General features: G+C 45.6%; 1 protein-coding gene across 1 annotated transcript; it reads right to left on the reverse strand.

Moving 5' to 3' along the window:
• Positions 1-128: 128 nt before the first annotated feature.
• LOC119355819 (wall-associated receptor kinase 2-like) lies at positions 129-24,566 on the reverse strand. Its single transcript, XM_037622701.1, has 3 exons — positions 23,641-24,566; positions 3,436-3,909; positions 129-347 (listed from the first exon to the last, which is right to left on the reverse strand). Exons 1-3 carry the CDS (start codon positions 24,533-24,535, stop codon positions 325-327), a joined length of 1,392 nt encoding a protein of 463 aa, XP_037478598.1. The 5' UTR covers positions 24,536-24,566; the 3' UTR covers positions 129-324.
• Between the last annotated feature and the right edge of the window lie 227 nt (positions 24,567-24,793).

Raw genomic sequence — 24,793 nt, forward strand, 5'->3', positions numbered from 1 at the left:
CACCTGAACAATTCAAAGGCACCAGAGACAGTAATAAACATGGATATAAAGCATAGTCCAATCCATATCATCATAACAAACTGAGTTTGGGGATGACACTTAGTCCCCACTGCAATCTCATAGATCCGTGCCCAGTCATACACAAAAGATACATAATTCTCCGTGGTACCAAATATCTAGTACATATCATACATGTTGATAGATAGATAAGTGCTAATTCTAGTTGAGGCTCTTTGCTCTAGTGGGCCCTTCCTTGGCTTTGTTGCTTCCTTCCTTTACTTTGTTGCTACCTTGGTTTTCTTGTGTTTGATGGAGAGCTTCTCCTCAGCTGTATCTTGAGCATTGACCTTGAAATAAGATGTATTAAAATTCTTAACAATCTTAGCAGGTAAAGGTGGTGGAAAAGAATGACAGGCCATTCATTCTTTGTCCAAGCAGACAAATTTCTTATAACCTTTATTTATTTTTTGAAGTCTGCAACTTCTCCTTACCTCTGTTTCCACCAGTGGTCCCTTTTCCGTTCTCTTTATGTTATGATGCATAGTTGAGGTGGAAGAGGCAGAGATCTCCTAAGATCCTCCCACAGAGGTAGGAGTGTTTTGGTGATCCTGAGAGACAACCATATTATGAGTCAGGCTATGACTAACCGGGCAAGATTCTGGTAAGGCAAAAGGAATGCAAATCTCATTTTCCTTGTTTTGTGTGATGATCTCCCAGACTTTAGATGTGATGCTTTTTTTGGCCCAGTCAAATTTATCAGGGGAAAGCAATGTAACAGATAGGAAATTAACCCAATCTACTAGTACCTAAATAACTTCTTTGTTGTTTTCCTTAGGTGCAAAGTGTTGTGCCCAGATCATAGCACCTTCTTTGCCTATATGCTTATCCACAACATTGTCCTCGTTCCCATGGTTTTCGATGTCAGTTGTGAGATTTGCCCCTATGGAAATAGTACTATTAGGCATGAACATGGGTACATGAAATCCAGGTGGAGCAGTGTCATCTGAGGAGGATTCACCTTCAGTAAAAGCCATGGGATTAACAATCATTATGACTGGATCTGCAAGAAGTATTCCCTCCTAAAGCATGTGTGTTTGTGGAGGCTCAGACAGAGCTGGTGGGATTGAATTACCCTTGTTCATGTTATCTACCAGAATTTGCAGATATTGTTCCTCCAGAGTATCTGTTTCCACTGTCAACTTGTCCTATTCTATTGTAGCTTCAACCTTAGGTGGGTTTGTGAGTCTAGGAGCAACAAAGATCTCCAACTGCATTGGGTCCACCGAGAAGCAAGTATGCACAGTTGTGGGATTGTTCAGAATAGCTGTGAGGTTGAGATCTTCCAGATCAGTCCCAATTGGCAGGCCATCATCACGCCTTTCCATAGATGGAGCAGCTTGGGCCAATATGGGCCCCAAAGGTGAAAGTGGGTCAATTGGCCCAACTTCAGCATTCAAATCTGGTATGATTGGTTCATTTGGTGCTAAGGGCCAAATAGCAGAAGTAGCAGTTTCAACACTGTGATTGGGAGGTTCCATAGAGCCAGTAATATTGCTGTTAGCCCCCATCTGGCCCTCTCTTCTCCTGGCTGACCTTGATCTTCCTCCATGGGTTCAATCAATTCATTCAGATTAATGAACTCACGAGCATGTAATTCTTGGTCTACTAACTCTTGCTCAGCAGGCATTACCCAGTGTCCCCATCCTATGACATCATCCATCTCATCTCCCATGTCAGCATTATCATTGAGAGCTAGCTAAAAATCCAGGTTATGATGTTGAACAGGTGCTCCAGTGTCCTCTTTCTCATGGTGTTGGAGAGGTCCCATGAAGTGATTGTGTTGGTTCTGGTGGAAGTTGGCTTGGGCAAGAATGGGATGAGGATTACCATACATAGGAACTGGGTCTTCATCAGGGGCCTCTCTGCCAAGTATTTTATCCTGTAAAATCACTACTGGCACAATAAGTGTAGTTGTCTCATCTCCTTCCCCAATGGCAATACTGGCTGGTATGTCTCTAAGTTCTTCCACTTTGATCTTAACCATGAGATTTGCCCTGGTGCTTTTGTTCCTGTCCCACATAACGAATTTGCCAAATGTGCAGACTGCATTGTTAATCTCATGAATACTGTGTCGATCTAGTGGGAATCTACACAGTAATATCCACACCTCTTTGCTAAGTTCTAGTCTCCTCCAGTTCATACATAGATTGTGCTTCTCAAAAATCACATGAACATCCGTAAATTGATGCGGGCTGTTTCTGACTAGTTAATCTCTATCAAAAACACTAGTGAGCTTCACATAGGCTTGACCAAGTGGGCATGGAGAGATTTCAGTAAACCCCAAATGTTTTACCTCAGTTAGAAAATCTAATAGTACCTCTCTGATGGTGGCGAACTAGACTGGTAGATTGGGCATCGGGACTATGGTGGAAATAGCCCATTCCTCATGCACTGTCAGGACCGATCCCGCCAGAATGCGGACCCGGGCCGGCCTCCCCGCGACATTGATGCAATGGTGGCCTGCATGATGAACAGACTGGGGTCGAAGGGAAAAGACGCCATGGCTGATGCCGACGAGGAGAAGGCGGATGAATGGAGAGGTGGGGATTGTGCTCTGTGGTTCAATGCAGCCTCACACAATCTTTGAGCTATGGAAACAGTGGAAGGGGTGTAATGGCACATACCCACGCTGGAGGCAGAATTGAGGCGACTCCTTTTGTTTCCTTGGGTGGCAGAGGCAATGACCGGCTGATTAGTCATAGTCGTGCCAACAGTGGTGGCTTGCCTCGCAATCGTTTGAGCCTGAGCAACTTGAGTAGTGGGCCAGATGATTGGGCTCGGGTTAGGCAGCCTAGAAGAGAAGCAGTCCCGGGCTATGTGGCCCCATCTCTTGCATGATCTACGCTTGATTCAGTTAGGCAGTTGGGCCGAAGATGGCCATGGAGGGGACAATAGACGCAAAAGAGCCCATTGATTGAGTTTTGAATAGGCGTAGTTCCCGCTCCAACATTTGTAACTGCTAATTGCTTTGGGCGACGATCATGGCTAGCAGATTGAGATCTCATAGGATCCTGAGAGGATCTTGATGGTTAATCCAAACTTATAAGATCTCTCCTTAAAAACACCCCATCTCCCCTCGTATAGAGGGGGAGATGAACCCTAAGCCGTAAAACCTCGTACCTACACAGTCTAGGTCTCATTGTCTGCATTGGACCAGGGAATGACGTCCATGTTGTTCTAGAGAAATCATAAGATAATAAACAATGAATATAGTCCCGTGAATTGCGCCCGCAACTCTACTACTACCAGCGGTCCATATTACTTGTCACAGCTTTAGTGCAAAGTTGCACTAAAGCTGTGACAAGTAATATGGATCGGGGGAAGTAGATTTATTAATAAAACAAAAAATAGGTATTGTCAAGAAATTAATAATACCTCTGCATCCATCTTGGACATAAGGATTCCCTTCAAAACCCGAAGAGCACTTGCACCGGTAACCAACATGTTTCGTCGTTCTGTCTTCAGTAACATCAATGCAGTCACTATGGGCGGTGAAGCATCTATAGTCGCTTTTGTCCAGCTTTGCGTTCTTGCATGTCATACTATCGATAGCCCACGTCACCACACCTCGTTGTTCTGATAAGGCATAGAGCACAGGGTCTGAACTATCTGGGAAGTCGTCTGGCTCCTTGGATGTCTCATGAACGTGAAAGATACCATCATCTATTGATATGTCACTGATGATCGTTCGATCGGTCAACTGAAGGACAGGAAGATAGCTCGTTGGATTACATTTGAGGTACATGTGGGGTTTTGCAAAGCATCCTAGCTCTGTTCCAAAGGGAAACGGGGTGCTCACGTTAGCGCACGATGTGGGACAATCTGTTCTCGACCGGATGGACTCATAACCTGTTGCAGGGGGAAAACATCATGCTAAATGTTAGAGAAAATGATATCTATACAAAATAGGCATTCAAACATAATAGTGTAATTAAATAGACGATCCATCAAACATAGTAAGAGGATTTGTGGCACCAAAGGTGCGGGGCACGCAAATTTGGAGACGTCGAATTGCCTCATGATTCGAAATCGATTTGCTCTTTACACGGATTTTAGCCTTTAATTGTCTTACATGGGGTCCATTTGTGCAACTTTTCGCAGCTCCACAAATCTCACGCTCCATATTTTTTTCTTTTGACTTTTAAATTTAAATCTATTGTATCTTTTAAAACCAAAAGTGAAAATTACATTTCATTTGTATATTCGTTTCTTGTGACGAGGGCTTTCAAAGAAAATACATTTTGAATATGTTTTGATGAGTTTTTAAAACTTTGTGAAGTTTTAACTGCTCAAACTTGGTACGAGCGAATGACAAAGTCGCAAGTTTCAGAATCAAACTTAAAACTTGGTGTGCCCTCGTGCGAAATTTAACAACTTTGTGGATCACGGGGAAAATCAGGTGTCTAGGCAAGTTTCAACTACTAACACTTGACAGGAACAATGATAAATTTAGCAAGTTTCAAAACTAAAACTTCAACTGAAAACTCTAAACCGTAAACCCTAATCCCTAATCCTAAGCCCAGAAACCTAAAACCCAGAAAACATATGAAACTTGATAAAACTTGATGTTACGATTATCAAGTTTCAATATTTGAAACTTGGACCTTTTTTTATTGTCAAAAATTTCAAGATTGATCTTGTTCGAAAGTTTTCATCACGACCAACACAAATGTGTGAACACAATATAATTTTCACTTCCGGTTCAAAAGATATAGTATATTGAAATTAAATGATCAAAGGAAGGCATAAGACACGGGGTGCATGACGCATGCATCTTTGACAAAAGTTGCGAAAAGCCTGCATGGATGGGCCCCAACCTATAATAATCAAATGCCTAAGACTAAGACTAGGAAAATGCGTGCCCTTGCACCTTGGTGCTCTTGCAAATTTCGGGCCAAACCCACTCTGCAAGGAAGTAAAAATCCTCTGAAAAGCTACTTCCAAGACCATGTTTGCTCTCTAACATTTTTTGAGCAATTGCAAGAGAGATTATATTTGATTTTGGTGAACCCATACCAATTTAACTTGCCTAGCAATAAATTTAAGAACAGTTAGGTTAACCTAGTAAAAACATGTTAGCCTCTAAACCTCCGGAAACAATAGCCAAGACTTGTCAAACTATGTAACCTACACCTCTAATTATACAAGAGTCTACAACCCGTTGAAAGGAATTAATTTCATGTGTGTTGTGACACATCCGATGATGCCGTGAGAAGTGGAGCAGCGAGGCTGCTGGGATGCGGTTGCGACAACCTTGCACCACCATTGTTGCGAAGGCCACCCGGGTGCATTGGTGCTGCAGGCTGGCCACCATGACCCATGCCGGTGTTGCGGACCTACCCGTCATTCTCAATCGAGTTGATACAAGCCGCCCCATCCGTATTGTAGAGCTCGTCACCGAAGATAGTGCTACAAGATGTGACAACAGTGTTGTCAGCACCACTGCGATGATGGCCTGACTACTCAAACGATGGCAACAATGCTACAAGGCATGGCGCAACGATGGCCTGGTTTGCATCCTTGGCCCAGCAATGCTTCGACGCTGTTGCAAAGCCACGACGACGACATGCTTCGAACGATCATGGTGATGTGTGCGAGGCGTGCAACATGTTGCGGAAACGACCCTGTTGCTTCCATGGTGTGGTGATGGCGTGCTTCAACGATGCTGCGAAGCCCAATGGTTGCTAGGCCAAACGGTGTGAGCAAGCCATATTGCTGCAAGGGTGGTGTGACTACGGATGTGGTGCTCATGCAACCGTGAACGTGGTTGTCGACCAGTGTTGTTGCCAAGGGCCGCTCATCGATGGGAGCGGCGAGGCTGACTGACGACCAATGGGGTTTTGTGAGGTCCGCTCATCGAGTGAATCAATGAGCGGGAGCTTCAATGTTGCAAGGCTCTAGCGTGGTGTTGCAAGTTTGTTTGCTGACGAGAATGCCATGTTGTGAGGTCGCTCGTCAGTGGGAGTGTCAGTGCTAGAACGGGAGGAAGGGTTGTTGTGAATCAATCACCAACATTCCTCGCTTCCTCCGGTTATGCAAGATCGGGGGGTGCCAACTGCGATAGGCGAGCCGAGGAGGAGAAGTGGGTGTGTTGTGCTACGAGGCGAGCAGGACCAGAGGAGTGATGCAGGGTTCACACAGGTGCAAAACGGTCAGATGATACAAGCATAATGGAACGACTATGAATTGGATGGTGTGGGAGTCCCTCAAGCACAACGTGTGGATTCTCAAGATCAAACCCTCCACCACCATTTCCATTGAGCATATCACGCGATTTTTCACCCTTTGAATGCTCTTGCATGAGGTGCATCTTTATGAGCACACAGAGGATGACATTATGTGAAAATATATGGTTACTGGGCACTACTGGGCGGTCTCCCCCTACAAGGTGCAATTCCTAGGGATGGTGCACTCACCCATGGACCAAATGGTTTGGAAGGCTTGGGCCCCTCCAAAAGTCAAGTTATTTGCTTGGTTGTCTCTTCAAGATAAAATTTGGACCACTGATAGATTAGCCAAGCATGGGTGGCCTAATTGCAGTCTTTTCCCACTTTGCAAGAGGGTGCAATAATGTGGGTCCTACCTCTTCTTCAAATGCAACTACACTCTAAGGCTTTGGTCCTTTCTCATTGCAAATTTTCACATCTTTGAGTTGGACACTTCTACTTGGCTCTCGATGGACTTGGTTGAGGCTTCATGGGCAAGTACCTGCCTCACGACACACGTAAACTAACAAGCCAATACCTTCCTCGTCATGCTTGTCTCATGGACAATTTGAAATGAACGAAACATGAGTCATCAGGCTTAAAAGCACTCCACCGACAATCTTGCTTGCCACCATGCATCTCGAATTCTCGACCGAGACCAACCTTTAGGTCATCGTGGGAGCTAAAAAATTGGGGTCAATAATTTTACGAGAGTAATTATTATGTTGTGTGTTCGATGTACTTGTAATGGACTCTATTCTCTCCTCCATTTCGGAAACAAGTTTGTGGTCGGTCTGTAGAGGAGGAAGCTCATTTTGTAGCCCCTACTACAGGATAAGCTTCTAGCAACCGCCAAGAAATTAAACACTGGGTTAAGTAGAATATTTTATATGGAATGGCATTCTTTTTATAGCGAGTTGTTTGTAACTTTATAAGTAATGAATCTCTACCAGGCAAAGAGCTGTATAGGCCTAAGGGGATGCATATGCACCTGGCTATGAAAGAATTTCTTTAGCAATTAGCACCATGCTAACAAATATATATCCCCCATCATCACAAAAAAGGTCTGCAAGGTCTGGGGTGTTCCCTAGGAGCACTTTCCAAACAAACACTCGAATTGCCATGAAATTTGAAATAAAGTTGCAAGACAATTTTACATAAATTACCATGATTGGAATTGAAAACTGCCATATAATGCGAAAAGTGCTAGCATTTTTTAAAATTTTCTGCCATCCGCATGATCTGGATCCATTGGTTGTGCGTGCGTTCTCTGGGACCTCCTAACTAGGGAACGTTCCCCAGTTATCATTTCCCCCAAAACACACCATGCTAATATATGTAAAGTGTGCCATGATGGTCCAAATCATAGCATTCAAACAGGCAATTTTCTTGTAGTGAACCCAAACGATGTGAGTCAAACTCCGCCCTTGAGTTCTCACGACACCTTTTTATGTGAAAAACAACTTGTCTTTGACGAAAAAGTTTACCTTTTTGTCAAAAATGACTCGTCTTTCTGTTGACATTATGTAAGAAGTAAAGGTACATCTACGGGCCCAATGGCCAGGATGATGTGGAGAGCTCTTCTTGGAGAAGAAAAAGGGAGGGGGAGCCACTTAGTGAAATTCAGGGGTGATGATTTATTTAATTTTGAAAGCCTCTGTATAATCTCCACAAACCATACGTGGATGTAGCATTTTTCTTATGTAGGTGTGAGGAACAACTTCTCCGCCACCGCCGCCTCCACGGTCCATGCCGGCAACCTCAGAGAAAAGTGGCAGTGGGGCTTTTCACCTTGTTGGCGTCACACGTCTCTCCACCCCCACCACTCCCGTAAGGTTTGTCATGGTTCTTGCTGAAGGAAATATGCCCTAGAGGCAATAATAAAGTTATTATTTATTTCCTTATATCATGATAAATGTTTAATATTCATGCTAGAATTGTATTAACCGGAAACATAATACATGTGTGAATACATAGACAAACAGAGTGTCACTAGTATGCCTCTACTTGACTAGCTCGTTGATCAAAGATGGTTATGTTTCCTAACCATAGACATGAGTTTTCATTTGATTAACGGGATCACATCACTAGGAGAATGATGTGATTGACTTGACCCATTCCGTTAGCTTAGCACAGTGATCGTTTAGTTTGTTGCTACTGCTTTCTTCATGACTTATACATGTTCCTATGACTATAAGATTATGCAACTCCCGTTTACCAGAGGAACACTTTGTGTGCTACCAAACATCACAACGTAACTGGGTGATTATAAAGGTGCTCTACAGGTGTCTCCGAAGGTACTTGTTGGGTTGGCGTATTTCAAGATTAGGATTTGTCACTCCGATTGTCGGAGAGGTATCTCTGGGCCCTCTCGGTACTGCACATCACTTAAGCCTTGCAAGCATTACAACTAATGAGTTAGTTGCGGGATGATGTATTACAGAATGAGTAAAGATACTTGCCGGTAACGAGATTGAACTAGGTATTGAGATACCGACGATTGAATCTCGGGCAAGTAACATACCGATGACAAAGGGAACAACGTATGTTGTTATGCGGTTTGACCGATAAAGATCTCTGTGGAATATGTAGGAGCCAATATGAGCATTCAGGTTCCGCTATTGGATATTGACCGGAGACGTGTCTCGGTCATGTCTACATAGTTCTTGAACCCGTAGGGTCTGCACGCTTAACGTTATGATGACAGTTATATTATGAGTTTATATGTTTTGATGTACCGAAGGTTGTTCGGAGTCCCGGATATGATCACGGACATGACGAGGAGTCTCTAAATGGTCGAGACATGAAGATTGATATATTGGAAGTCTATGTTTGGATATCGGAAGTGTTCCGGGTGAAATCGGGATTTTACCGGAGTACTGGGAGGTTACCGGAACCCCCCGGGAGGTAAATGGGCCTTAGTGGGCCTTTACGAAGAAGAGGAGAGGTGGCCAGGGCTGGGCCGCGCGCCCCTCCCCCCTAGTCCGAATAGGACAAGGAGAGGGGGCGGCGGCCCCCCTTTTCCTTCTCTCCCTTCTCTTTCCCCCTCCCGAATCCTATTCCAACTAGGAAAGGGGGGGATTCCTACTACCGGTGGGAGTAGGACTCCTCCTGGCGCGCCTCCTCCCTGGCCGGCCGCACCTCCCCTTGCTCCTTTATATACGGGGGCAGGGGGCACCCCAAAGACACAATAATTGATCAAGTTGATCTTTTAGCCGTGTGCGGTGCCCCCTCCACCATAGTCCACCTCAATATTACTGTAGCGGTGCTTAGGCGAAGCCTTGCATCGGTAGAACATCAACATCGTCACCATGCCGTCATGCTGACGAAACTCTCCATCAACACTCGGCTGGATCGGAGTTCGAGGGACGTCATCGGGCTGAACATGTGCTGAACTCAGGTGTCGTACGTTCGGTACTTGATCGGTCGGATCGTGAAGACGTACGACTACATCAACCACGTTGTGCTAACGCTTTCGCTTTCGGTCTACGAGGGTACGTGGACAACACTCTCCCCTCTCGTTGCGATGCATCACCATGATCTTGCGTGTGCGTAGGAAAATTTTGAAATTACTACGTTCCCCAACAATGGTATCAGAGCCAAGTTTTATGCGTAGATATCATATGCACGAGTAGAACATAAGTGAGTTGTGGGTGATATAAGTCATACTGCTTACCAGCATGTCATACTTTGGTTCGGCGGTATTGTTGGATGAAGCGGCCCGGACCGACATTACGCGTACCTTACGCGAGACTGGTTCTACCGACGTGCTTTGCACAAAGGTGGCTGGCGGGTGTCAGTTTCTCCAACTTTAGTTGAACCAAGTGTGGCTACGCCCGGTCCTTGCGAAGGTTAAAACAACACCAACTTGACAAACTATCGTTGTGGTTTTGATGCGTAGGTAAGAACGGTTCTTGCTAAGCCCGTAGCAGCCACGTAAAACTTGCAACAACAAAGTAGAGGACGTCTAACTTGTTTTTGCAGGGCATGTTGTGATGTGATATGGTCAAGACATGATGCTAAATTTTATTGTATGAGATGATCATGTTTTGTAACCGAGTTATCGGCAACTGGCAGGAGCCATATGGTTGTTGCTTTATTGTATGCAATGCAATCGCCCTGTAATGCTTTACTTTATCACTAAGCGGTAGCGATAGTCGTGGAAGCATAAGATTGGCGAGACGACAACGATGCTATGATGGAGATCAAGGTGTCGCGCCGGTGACGATGGTGATCATGACGGTGCTTAGGAGATGGAGATCACAAGCACAAGATGATGATGGCCATATCATATCACTTATATTGATTGCATGTGATGTTTATTTTTTATGCATCTTATCTTGCTTTGATTGACGGTAGCATTATAAGATGAACTCTCACTAAATTTCAAGATAAAAGTGTTCTCCCTGAGTATGCACCGTTGCCAAAGTTTGTCGTGCCCAGACACCACGTGATGATCGGGTGTGATAAGCTATACGTCCATCTACAACGGATGCAAGCCAGTTTTGCACACGCAGAATACTCAGGTTAAACTTGACGAGCCTAGCATATGCAGATATGGCCTCGGAACACTGAGACCGAAAGGTCGAGCATGAATCATATAGTAGATATGATCAACATAGTGATGTTCACCATTGAAAACTACTCCATTTCATGTTATGATCGGTTATGGTTTAGTTGATTTGGATCACATGATCACGTAGATGATAAGAGGGATGTCTATCTAAGTGGGAGTTCTTAAGTAATATGATTAATTGAACTTTAATTTATCATGAACTTAGTCCTGGTAGTATTAGCATATCTATGTTATAGATCAATAGCTCGCGTTGTTGCTTCCCTATGTTTTATATGTGTTCCTAGAGAAAACTAAGTCGAAAGATGTTAGTAGCAATGATACGGATTGGATCCATGATCTGAGGTTTATCCTCATTGCTTCATGTCCTTGATGCACCGCTAGGTGACAAACCTATTACAGGAGCAGATGCAGATGTTATGAATGTTTGGCTAGCTCAATATGATGACTACTTGATAGTTTAGTGCACCATGCTTAAACAGCTTAGAATCGGGACTTCAAAGACGTTTTGAACGTCATGGACCATATGAGATGTTCCAGGAGTTGAAGTTAATATTTCAAGCAAATACCCGAGTTGAGAGATATGAAGTCTCCAACAAGTTCTATAGCTAAAAGATGGAGGAGAACAGCTCAAGTAGTGAGCATGTGCTCAGATTGTCTGGGTACTACAATTGCTTGAATCAAGTGGGAGTTAATCTTCCAGATAAAATAGTGATTGAAAGAATTCTCTAGTCACCATCACCAAGTTAGTAGAACTTCGTGATGAACTATAATATGCAAGGGATAACGGAAATGATTCCCAAGCTCTTCGTGATGCTAAAATTGATGAAGGTAGAAATCAAGAAAAACATCAGGTGTTGATGGTAAACAAGACCAGTAGTTTCAAGAAAATGGCAAAGGGAAGAAGGGGAACTTCAAGAAGAACGGCAAGCAAGTTGCTGCTCAAGTGAAGAAGCCCAAGTCTGGACCTAAACTTGAGACTAAGTGCTTCTACTGCAAAGGGACTGGTCACTGGAAGAGGACTGCCCCAAGTATTTGGCGGATAAGGATGGCAAAGTGAACAAAGGTATATTGGATATACATGTTATTGATGTGTACTTTACTAGTGTTTATAGCAACCCCTCGGCATTTGATACTGGTTTAGTTGCTAAGATTAGTAACTCGAAACGGGAGTTGCAGAATGAACAAACACTAGTTAAGGGTGAAGTGACGATGTGTGTTGGAAGTAGTTCCAAGATTGATATGATCATCATCGCACACTTCCTATACTTTCGGGATTAGTGTTGAACCTAAATAAGTGTTATTTGGTGTTTCGTTGAGCATGAATATGATTTGATCATGTTTATTGCAATATGGTCATTCATTTACGTTAGAGAATAATTGTTGTTCTATTTACATGAATAAAACCTTCTATGGTCATACACCCAATGAAAATGGTTTGTTGGATCTCGATCGTGGTGATACACATTTTCATAATATTGAAGCCAAAAGATGCAAAGTTAATAATGATAGTGCAACTTATTTGTGGCGCTGCCGTTTAGGTCATATTGGTGTAAAGCGCATGAAGAAAATCCATGCTGATGGGCTTTTGGAATCACTTGATTATGAATCAGTTGATGCTTGCGAACCATGCCTCATGGGCAAGATGACTAAGACTCCGTTCTCCGGAACAATGGAGCGAGTAACAGATTTGTTGGAAATCATACATACTGATGTATGTGGTCCGATGAATATTGAGGCTCACGGCAGGTATCATTATTTTCTGATCTTCACAGATGATTTGAGCAGATATGAGTATATCTACTTGATAAACACAAGTCTGAAACATTTGAAAATTTTAAAGAATAGCAGAGTGAAGTGGAGAATCATCGTAACAAAAATAAAAAGTTTCTACGATATGATCGCAGAAGTAAAATATTTGAGTTACGAGTTTGGCCTTCAGTTAAAACAATGTGAAATAGTTTCACTACTCACGCCACCCGGAACACCACAGTGTAATGGTGTGTCCGAACGTCGTAACCATACTTTACTAGATATGGTGCGATCTATGATGTCTCTTACCAATTTACCACTATCATTTTGGGATTATGCATTAGAGACAGCTACATTCACGTTAAATAGGGCACCATCTAAATCCGTTGAAATGACACCGTGTGAACTATGGTTTGGCAAGAAACCTAAGCCGTCGTTTCTTAAATTTGGGGTTGCAATGCTTATATGAAAAAGTTTCATCTTGATAAGCTCAAGCCCAAGTAGGAGAAGTGCATCTTCATAGGATACCCAAAAGAAAATGTTGGGTACACCTTCTATCACATATCCGAAGGCAAGATATTCATTGCCGAGAATGGATCCTTTCTAGAGAAGGAGTTTCTCTCGAAAGAAGTGAGTGGGAGGAAAGTAGAACTTGATGAGGTAACTGTACCTTCTCTCTTATTGGAAAGTAGTTCATCACAGAAATCTGTTCCTGTGACTACTACACCAAATAGTGATGAAGCTAATGATGACGATCATGTAACTTCAGATCAAGTTACTACCGAACCTCATAGGTAAACCAGAGTGAGATCCGCACCAGAGTGGTACGGTAATCCTATTCTGGAGGTCATATTACTTGACCATGACGAACCTACGAACTACGAGAAAGCGATGATGAGCCCAGATTCCGCGAAATGGCTTGAGGCCATGAAATCTAAGATGAGATCCATGTCTAAGAAAAAAGTATGGACTTTGATCGACTTGCCCAAAGATCGGCGAGCCATTGAGATTAAATTGATCTTCAAGAGGAAGACGGACGCTGATAGTAGTGTTACTATCTACAAAGCTAGAATTGTCACAAAAGGTTTTCGACAAGTTCAAGGTGTTGACTATGATGAGAGTCTCTCACTCGTATCTATGCTTAAGTCTGTTTGAATCATGTTAGCAATTGCCACATTTTATGAAATCTGGCAAATGGATTAACAAAACTACATGCGTTAATGGATTTATTAAAGAAGAGTTGTATATGATGCAACAAGAAAGTTTTGTCAATCCTAAAGGTGCTAACAAAATATGCAAGCTCCAGCGATCCATCTATAGACTGGTGCAATCATCTCGGAGTTGAAATATACGCTTTGATAAGTCGATCAAAGCATATAGTTTTATACAGACTTGCGGTGAAGCCTGTATTTACAGGAAAGTGAGTGGGAGCACTACAACATTTCTGATAAGTATATGTGAATGACATATTGTTGATCAGAGATAATGTAGAATTATTCTGCAAAGCATAAAGGAGTGTTTGAAAGGAGTTTTTCAAAGAAAGACCTCGATGAAGCTGCTTACACATTGAGCATCAAGATCTATAGAGATAGATCAAGACGCTTGATAAGTTATTTTCAATGAGTACATACCTTGACAAGATTTTGAAGTAGTTCAAAATGGAACAGTCAAAGAAAGAGTTCTTGCTAGTGTTACAAGGTGTGAGATTGAGTAAGACTCAAAGCCCGACCACGACAGAAGATAGAAAGAGAATGAAAGTCATTCCCTATGCCTCAGCCATAGGTTCTATAAAGTATGCCATGCTATGTACCAGATCTATTGTATATCCTACACTGTTTTTAGCAAGGGAGTACAATGGTGATCTAGGAGTAGATCACTGGACAGCGGTTAAAATTATCCTTAGTGGAATAAGTATATATGTTTCTCGATTATGGAAGTGACAAAAGGTTCGTCGTAAAGGGTTACGTCAATGCAAGTTTTGACACTAATCTAGATGACTCTAAGTCTCGGTCTAGATACATATTGAAAGTGGGAGCAATTAGCTAGAGTAGCTCCGCGCAGAGCATTGTTGACATAGAAATTTGCAAAATACTTACGGATCTGAATGTGGCAGACCCGTTGACTAAACTTCTCTCACAAGCAAAACATGATCACACCTTAGTACTCTTTGGGTGTTATTCACATATCAATGTGAACTAGATTATTGACTCTAGTAAACCCTTTGGGTGTTGGTCACATGACGATGTAAACTATGGGTGTTAATCACATGGTGATGTGAACTATTGATGTTAAATCACATGGCGATGTGAACTAGATTATTGACTCTAGTGCAAGTGGGAGACTGAAGGAAATATGCCCTAGAGGCAATAATAAAGCTATTATTTATTTCCTTATATCATGATAAATGTTTATTATTCATGCTAGAATTGTATTAACCGGAAACATAATACATGTGTGAATACATAGACAAACAGAGTGTCACTAGTATGCCTCCACTTGACTAGCTCGTTGATCAAAGATGGTTATGTTTCCTAACCATAGACATGTGTTGTCATTTGATTAACTGGATCACATCATTAGGAGAATGATGTGATTGACATGACCCATTCCGTTAGCTTAGCACAATGATCGTTTAGTTTGTTGCTACTGCTTTCTTCATGACTTATACATGTTCGTATGACTATGAGATTATGCAACTCCCGTTTATCGGAGGAACACTTTGTGTGCTACCAAACGTCACAACGTAACTGGGTGATTATAAAGGTGCTCTATAGGTGTATCTGAAGGTACTTGTTGGGTTGGCGTATTTCGTGATTAGGATTTGTCACTCCGATTGTCGAAGAGGTATCTCTGGGCCCTCTCGGTAATGCACATCACTTAAGCCTTGCAAGCATTGCAACTAATGAGTTAGTTGCGGGATGATGTATTACAGAACGAGTAAAGAGACTTGCCGGTAACGAGATTGAACTAGGTATTGAGATACCTACGATCGAATCTCGGGCAAGTAACATACCGATGACAAAGGGAACAACGTATGTTGTTATGCGGTTTGACCGATAAAGATCTTCGTAGAATATGTAGGAGCCAATATGAGCATCCAGGTTCCGCTATTGGCTATTGACCGGAGACGTGTCTCGGTCATGTCTACATAGTTCTCGAACCCGTAGGGTCCGCACGCTTAACATTACGATGACAGTTATATTATGAGTTTATATGTTTTGATGTACCGAAGGTTGTCCGGAGTCCCGGATGTGATCACGGACATGACGAGGAGTCTTTAAATGGTCGAGACATGAAGATTGATATATTAGAAGCCTATGTTTGGATATCGGAAGTGTTCCGGGTGAAATCGTGATTTTACCGGAGTACCGGGAGGTTACCGGAACCCCCCGGGAGGTAAATGGGCCTTAGTGGGCCTTTACGAAGAAGAGGAGAGGCGGCCAGGGCTAGGCCGCGCGCCCCTCTCCCCTAGTCCGAATAGGACAAGGAGAGGGGGGCGGTGTCCCCCCCCCCCTTTTCCTTCTCTCCCTTCTCTTTCCCCCTCCCGAATCCTATTCCAACTAGGGAAGGGGGGGAGTCCTACTCCCGGTGGGAGTAGGACTCCTCCTGGCGCGCCTCCTCCCTGGCCGGCCGCACCCCCCCTTGCTCCTTTATATACGGGGGCAGGGGGCACCCCAAAGACACAACAATTGATCAATTTGATCTTTTAGTCGTGTGCGGTGCCCCCCTTCACCATAGTCCACCTCGATATTACTGTAGCGGTGCTTAGGCGAAGCCCTGCGTCAGTAGAACATCAACATCGTCACCACGCCATCGTGCTGACGAAACTCTCTCTCAACACTCGGCTGGATCGGAGTTCGAGGGACATCATCGGGCTGAACGTGTGCTGAACTCGGAGGTGCCGTACGTTCGGTACTTGATCGGTCGGATCGTGAAGACGTAGGACTACATCAACCGCGTTGTGCTAACGCTTCCGGTTTTGGTCTACGAGGGTACGTGGACAACACTCTCCCCTCTCGTTGCGATGCATCACAATGATCTTGCGTGTGCGTAGGAAAATTTTGAAATTGCTACGTTCCCCAACACTTGCCTCTCTGGTCGTCCGTAGCTCCCTCCTGGCGCCCTGCATCCCAGCCTCCACTTCTTGTCATGCTGGTCGGAGGTCTCATGCTTCTATGTGGTGGCGCGGCTGTCATATTCGGCCTAGCCAGGACCGTGCTAGATGGGGCACATGCAGCCTCCCAATGGGGCTTGTCACTCCCTTTCTTGCCGGTGGCTGCATACGATCAGATCGGCGAACATCTCGGTCAGGTGTTTGATTTGGGAGGATTTATCCTTCAGATCTAGTCTGCTGACACTGGCCAACCGCTCGTACTGGCAAGTGTAACACCCCGGATGTAACTTGCCCAATTTGTACTCCAACTCTTGCCGTTTCCGGCGTTAAGTTATTTATTTCTCGGGTTCGGGTCTTTGGCTCCGTGTGTTGTTTTCTTTGTCATGCATCTCATATCATGTCATCAGGTGCATTGCATTTGCATACGTGTTCATCTCATGCATTCGAGCATTTTCCCCGTTGTCCGTTTTGCATTCCGGCGCTTCGTTCTCCTCCGGTGGTCATTTCTAGCTTTCTTTCGTGTGTGGGGTTTAAACATTTCCGGATTGGATCGAGACTTGCCAAGCGGCCTTGGTTTACTACCGGTAGACCGCCTGTCAAGTTTCGTATCATTTGGACTTCGTTTGATACTCCAACGGTTAACCGAGGGACCGAAAAGGCCTCGTGTGTGTTGCAGCCCAACAACCCTCCAATTTGGCCCAAACCCACCAAACTCTGCTCCATGTCCTAGAGCGTTCGATCACGATCGCGTGGCCGAAAACCGCACCTCATTTGGACTCTCCTAGCTCCCCCTATGCCTATATATACACCCCCCTCCAAAAATTCGCGGTGCAATCCACCCCTAACCCTAGTCTCTCCTTCCTCCGCGCGCTGCCGGACAAAGCGCCCACCGACGGACATGTCCGGACGCCTCTCACCGCCGCCACGTGGCGCAGCCTGAGTGGCCGCGCCTTCCACCGCCGTCGGGAGCTCGCTCGGGCCCATAGCCGGCCCTCCCCGGCCCGTGGAACCGCGCCGCCGCCCGCTCGGAGCTCCATCGCCGGCAGCCGCCGCTCCCCCGCACGCCGGCATCGCATGCCTCGCCGATGCGAGGTCGGGCCAACACGCGCACCCGCGAGCCGGCGCCCCAACTCCGGCGCCGACCTCCGCCGCTCCGCCCACTCCCTCACCTGCCGACCTCTCCTCCCCTCGAAGCTCCGGCGACTCGACTTCCGGCGGTGAACAGTGTTTCCGGCGAACCTCGATCCGCATGCCGTTCAGATCTGGATCTGAGGAAACCCTAGGGTTGACTTTTCCCCTCTCCCATCATTTTTTATGCCTACTTTGACCGCCCGTATCTCCGCATCCGTAGCTCCGATTTGGGCATATAGTATCTCAAAATGTTCGCCTCGACGAGTTCATCATTTTATTCCATTGCATCATTTTCATTTGAGCTCATCTTGATGCCCGAAATGCTGTTAGAAGAGGGCTTCGTGAGTTAATTGTCAGATCTGCTAGTTCATCTTAGACTTTTGTCATTTTTGCCATGATTATTGTGTGCATGATATGCTTGTGAGTTCTTCATATGTTTTGTTAGGGATTTTGTCTTCTTTCCAGAAGTGCAACCCATGCATTTTTAGGATGTGTGTGGTGACTTGTGCAAGCTTGCAAAGTGAGGCACCCGGTAACTCTGTTTTCAGGGACTTACTAGTTTTCACTAAGTCTGGGATTATTTAGTTCATGATGCCATATGTTCAGCTTGTTTCCTAGTGATCCGTGCCTCTTTTGAGGATGATCAGTAAAGGACTTTTGTTAATCATGTTATGCTCTATCCATACATGTCTTTGTTTGCAATTATGGAGCATACTAGCTTGAGTCAATAGAGCTCTACTTTTGCTTCGTTGTGAATCTGGGCAGATCGTCAACTTGTTTGCGTTTTTGCCGATGCTATTGTAGTTGATCCGTGCATGCTATGCCATTGTTCTTGCCATGTCTAGCTAGCATTTTGTGCCTTCTTAATGTATGTATGCTTGCCTTGCCATGACTTGCACCGTAGTGAGTGCATCGAGCTTGTTTACATGCCTTCGTGAGTTATATTTCAGCATGTCTCAGTTTTCACTAAGTCTGAAAACTGATTGTGTTTTAGCTATGTTCGTGTGCCCGTTAGTATATTTTGTGGACCCTTTTGGCCCCAGGTCACTTCGGGTCTTTTGTTAAGCTTGTTGAGTAGCTCTATTCCATGTTCTTACTTGTCTTAATCAGTTCATGTATCATGTTGTTTTGCTGCTCTGAAGAGGGCTTCGTGATCTGAAATTTCAGACAAGTGTTAATTTCACTAAGTCTGGAATCTGTTTTGCATTTGCGTTTTTGACATGCTTGTTTGAACCTCATAATGGATGAATTGGCCGTAGCCCAGTGCTAGACTTTTGTTAAGCATCTTGTGTACATCCCTGCCATGCATTTTATTGTCATGTTTGGGTGCTGTAGCATATTCATTTCATTGCATTTAGATGCCTACTTGCTGTAAATCGCAAACCGGTGTCATTTTCGAAACGCTTGCCATTTCCAAACCGTAACTCCGATTCCGGCGTTCTTTATATCGTTTTCAAGAGATTTCATCTCATCTTTCCAGTGGCACCCTTGGAATTCCAAGTTGAGGCCAGGTTCATGCATTTCCTGTCATATCTTGCATTTGACATCCCGCATCGCATCCCGCATAGCATATCATCATTTCATCATATTGCTTGGTCTTGCACGTGGTTGATTGTGTCCTTGTTGCTTGTTTGTCTTATTTGGGTAGAGCTGGGAGACAAGTTCGCTACCGAGGAGCCCATTGAGTTTGCTTGTGAGGATCCAGTCAACTCTGACAACTGTGCAGGCAAGATGATCATACCCTCGAAATCACTACTATCTTTGCTATGCTAGTTTGCTCGCTCTTGCTATGCCAATGCTATGATGCCTACCTTTTTCTTGTCAGCCTCCCAATTGCCATGTTGAACCTCTAACCCACCATGTCCTAGCAAACCGTTGATTGGCTATGTTACCGCTTTGCTCAGCCCCTCTTATAGCGTTGCTAGTTGCAGGTGAGGATTGGAGCCGTTCCTTGTTGGAACATTTATTTACCTGTTGGGATATCAGTATATTGCTATGTTATCTTAATGCATCTATATACTTGGTAAGGGGTGGAAGGCTCGGCCTCTCGCCTAGTGTTTTGTTCCACTCTTGCCGCCCTAGTTTCTGTCATATCGGTGTTATGTTCCCGGATTTTGCGTTCCTTACGCGGTTGGGTTATAATGGGAACCCCTTGATAGTTCGCCTTGTTTAAAGCTTTTCCAGCAATGCCCAACCTTAGTTTTACCATTCGCCACCTAGCCTCTTTTTCCCTTGGGTTACCGGAGCCCGAGGGTCATCTTATTTTAAACCCCCCCGGGCCAGTGCTCCCTCTGAGTGTTGGTCCGAACTGAGCTGCCTGCGGGGCCACCTCGGGGAAACTTGAGGGTTGGTTTTACTCGTAGCTAGTCTCATCTGAGTGTGCCCTGAGAACGAGATATGTGCAGCTCCTATCGGGATTTGTCGGCACATTTGGGCGGTGTTGCTGGTCTTGTTTTAACCTGTCGAAGTGTCTTGAGTTACCGAGATACCGAGTCTGATCGGAACGTCTTGGGAGGAGGTCTATTCCTTCGTTGACCATGAGAGCTTGTCATGGGCTAAGTTGGGACTCCCCTGCAGGGATTGAACTTTCGAAAGCCGTGCCCGCGGTTATGGGCAGATGGGAATTTGTTAATGTCCGATTGTAGATAACTTGAACCTTAATTAATTAAAATAAATCAACTGAGTGTGTTACCGTGATGGCTTCTTCTCGGCGGAGTCCGGGAAGTGGACACGGTGTTGGAGTAATGTTTGCGCAGGTTGCTCTCTAGTTTCTCGCTCGCGCTTTGCCTCCTCTTCTCGCTCTCTTTTGCGAATAAAATAGCCACCATATATGCTAGCCGCTTGATGCAGCTCCACATATATTTGCCTTACCCTTCCTATAAGCTTAAATAGTCTTGATCGCGAGGGTGCGAGATTGCTGAGTCCCTGTGGCTCACAGATTCCCACTATACCAGATGCAGGTCCAGGTGATTCCGCTCCAGGAGACGCGTATGAGCTCAAGTGGGAGTTCAACGAAGACTCTCAGCGATACTATGTTTCATTTCCCGACGATCAGTATGGTGCCCAGTTGGGGGTGATTGGGACCGTGTCGCATGTTGAGTTCTCTTCTATTTTGGCGCCGTAATCGGGCCATGAGTGTTTTGGATGATGTAATGTTATTTATGTTCTTGATTGACGTGGCGAGTGTAAGCCAACTATGTTCTCCCCTTTATTATTCATATTACATGAGATGTTGTGAAGATTGCCTAACTTGCGACATATGCCTTCAATGCAATTATGTCTCTAAGTCGTGCCTCGACACGTGGGAGCTATAGTCGCATCGAGGGTGTTATAGCAAGGTTGTGGGATGTAGCTAGGAGACTCCACTGTGATTTTTGGCGTCTCTCACTGCGGACAGTTTTCCTTCGATGATGCGATGAAATCTATGAATGGTGGCTTGACGTAGAGGATATGATGGTGCATCGGCAATGGTGTGATTTCTAGCCCAACGCTTGTAGTAGTTAGGATTGTGAAAAGTTGTAGCGACGACACATGATTGACTTTAATTTGGTGGTGCTTCTCAAATACCCGATCTCGAGCTCTGGGATGAAATTTCTTGGTCTGGCCCGAGTTGGTTATACGTGATAATGGCCATGTTTTTGTGTCGTGACTTGTTGAAGGCATTGCTCGGATATGCTTAGACTTGTTATTCAGTGTTAAAACTTAGAATCTGGCATTTGGCGGTGGGATCCGGTGACGGCGCTCTTGAGCATCGTTTTCTTCTTGAAAGCGTTGTTGAAAAAACTCATTGTCCTTGTGGTGTTAAGAGATGGTTGGCGTTGATATGATCGTAATAGTTTGTCGATTGCTTCATTTTTTTTCTTTTCTTGTTAAGACATAGCATAGGTCATGTATGATTTTGCTATTTGTCGGTGTAATTAGTTGTATGCATTGTCTTGTGTGTATTCTAACTATACGAAGACCGAATGTATGCTCATTATGTATGCACGCTACATGATTTCACATGTTATCATGAATATTGTCTATCTGCCAGAGGCATGTTATCATGAATATTGTCTATCTGTCAGAGGCACACGTAGTTTTGCCATGTTTTTCTAACTTGAGTGTTGTCACGGTGGCACCGTGGCGCCAGTTGCCTATAGGGTTACCCATGTCCGTCCTAAATGTTCGGACGGCTGCTCTGTCATTGTCCGGATTAAAAAACGTCACCCAACCAGGCTGTTCATATCTAGCCTAAACATCCCGACTGATCAACATTTCCATATCCGGTCCATATTTGAGACGGATAGGGGACTCCTGGACGCACCCGGGCAATGCCCGTCACATAGGCCTGGCCCATTATGGCCCGTGCCGCCCCCACCACCGTCCTCATAAAACCCCATCCTCTCGGACGAATCCTAGTCGCTCTTAGTCTACTTGCCCCCTCCGCTCCCTACTCGTCTTCTCCGAATATCTCCGCCTCCTCCAACATGGCCAAGTTCGGCGACGAGTCTGACAGCGAGTCCAATCCCATGGACTGGGACGACCTCGTGAAGGAGGAGGACTCCAACCTCGGTAGTGATGCACCCGGTGATGAGGAGCTCGCACTTCGCATCGCCATCAAGCGGTCGCGGCTAGACACCGATAGAAGCTCGAGCTCAGTGGCTTCCGCCACCAGCTCCTCCAGATTGCGCCTTCGCAATGCGGGTCGGGCTCGCCCTTCTCGCTCTGCCCCACTCCAGATTCGTGGCAGGGCAGACCCCTCTCCTTTCCTCCGGCTCCGGCACTGCCCGGGCAGCGTGGATGCTTGTGCACGCGGCTCTGGTGTGCATGAGCATGTTGGAGTCGGAGGCGAAGGCCTTCCTTTGTGAGCGGCAGCGAGCGGCGGCCGCGGTGGAGCCCGGCTCGTCCCGACTGTTTGCATGCTTCGTGCCGGTGGATCCGGAGGAGGTGCTCCTCCGCGAGGTGATGCGGTGCTCGCTCACCACTGTGGTGACTGACGTCAGGCTCCTCCGGTGGAGGAATGTGAAGGCGCTCCGCCTCGGGCTCGAGGCTTTGGAGCACCTCACGAGGGAGAAGGAGAGCTCCAAGGCGAAGGCGACACGCCACGCCCGACAGTAGAGCTGCGGCATTCGCCGTCTGGCGGGCTACATCTCCTCTGCATCGGAGAGCGGCACCATCAGCTCGGATGGCGACGACGACGACCCTCCCGCCGCGGACATGTACACGGAGAAGGTGGACCGCCGCGCCGCCGACCGCAAGGGAAAGGGTCCGGCCAATAAGTGGTGATCTCGCCTTCCGCATTGTCTTATTTATTTGTATATCTAGTTTAATCAGGTGAAATTTGTCTATTTTGGGTCCGATTAGTCTGTCGAATGAACTATCTATCCTCGAATCTATCTATATTTCTTTGTCCAGTGAACTTGTTTGTGATGTTGATCTACATGTTACGTTCCCGCAAAAAAAAAAAAATACATGTTACGTTGGTGCACGGTTTGTATGGATTTGGATGCGGAGATAAGGGTACTACGGTTGTGGACATTTGGCCCACTTGCCAGCCACAACGAAACTTAGGATAGCGTGAGCATTGGCCTGGACAGCCACACATAAACTTGGAGAACATTCATAAGCCATGATCTAGTCAAAAAACTTTTAGGCTAACTAGGTTCTGAAAGCTTGGAAACTAGGACGTGGTATGTTTATTCTAGCAGTCTAAGTGTCTAACCATTCCTCGCAAACACAAAAGGAGCTATTACTAACTTGTTATTGTAATCTCCAACCAAGGTCAACATAAAAGTTAATAGTCACATAGATGGAGAAATTACCTGGCGGGTTGTCGCAGCCGCCGTCGACGTACGCGTTGCCCTCTCCACGCTGGCAATAGCAAAGGTATCCACCGATTGGCGAGTCGTGACACTCACTGCCCTTACTAACGCATGCATAGCTGCCCTTGTTCTGCATGGCGCGCTTACAGTTCGGCTGGTAGGGAATAGACCAATCCAGTACAGTATTCACAGTGGAATACTCGTATTCGTCTGGCACTGGCACTGGCAGTATAGATCTTAAGGCTTCAATCGGACTGAATAATCGGTTCTTATCTCCGCTGATGAAGGCGTGCACTCCTTCCGAGCGCGCCGAATCGCTGATACGCGAGATGTTGAGGGTGAACGCCCTTAGGTTCACTTGTATGTCAATGAGACAGCATCCGAGGCCACTGCAAGTACCCGCGAGTACCTTCTCCAAGATTCGAGCTTCCGCGCAGACGGCGAAGCAGCTCCCGACCTCAACGGCCGAGTTGCCAATGAACAGCGAGGCCTTCACACCACAGCCAACAACAAACAACGACATGTCTGACGACCCAGATATGACGAAGGGCCTGGCAGGAGCTTCCCAGTGGAGGGAGTAGTCGCGGACGCCGGCAATCATCTCCACGAAGTACGAGATACTGGTGCGGAGGTTGTGGTTGAATTCGTTGGAATAAAAAGACACCTTCATGGTTGGGCTGCCCAGCAGGAGGTAAGTGCCGTTATCTGCATCACAGGTGAGATTGAAACCAGGCATGGAGCACGAAGGCCCTACTCCAAACGGATAAGGCGGCGGCGGGTTCGACGGATAACCACAGTAGCTGGAGCAGTTTCTTCTAGCCATCGTCACCGCGGCAGGTGCTGCAAACGGCAACACGAGCACTGCGAACAGGAGTGGTGCCATGGCCGTGCTCATCTTGTGGTGCGTATTGCTGGTGTGTTTTCTGCTTCACTGTTTGTGTTGGATACGAGTTGCCTCCAGAGTACGCCATATTTAAATAGTGTTGGATACGAAGCAGTTTGTTCGTTGCCTCCACCTATGTTCAAGGGCGGTAGCCCCTAGGGGTGAGAGTATCAGATATTTTCCTCTATCTTCCAAGCGAAAATTCAGCTTGATGGTGCTATATGGCAACGTTTTGCGAGATGTATGTGCGGCCTCTTTGACTGATTTGTA

Source organism: Triticum dicoccoides, chromosome 2A (assembly GCF_002162155.2).
Source record: "Triticum dicoccoides isolate Atlit2015 ecotype Zavitan chromosome 2A, WEW_v2.0, whole genome shotgun sequence".
Classification (NCBI taxonomy): Eukaryota; Viridiplantae; Streptophyta; class Magnoliopsida; order Poales; family Poaceae; genus Triticum; species Triticum dicoccoides.

Coding starts and splice junctions, on each gene's coding strand:
- LOC119355819 (XM_037622701.1), bottom strand. CDS start 24,535: ATGAGCACGGCCATGGCACCACTCCTGTTCGCAGTGCTCGTGTTGCCG. Junction 3,910..23,640: donor CGGCTGCGACAACCCGCCAG/GTAATTTCTCCA, acceptor CCCCTGCAACAG/GTTATGAGTCCATCCGGTCG. Junction 348..3,435: donor TGTCCAAGATGGATGCAGAG/GTATTATTAATT, acceptor TCTTATTTCAAG/GTCAATGCTCAAGATACAGC.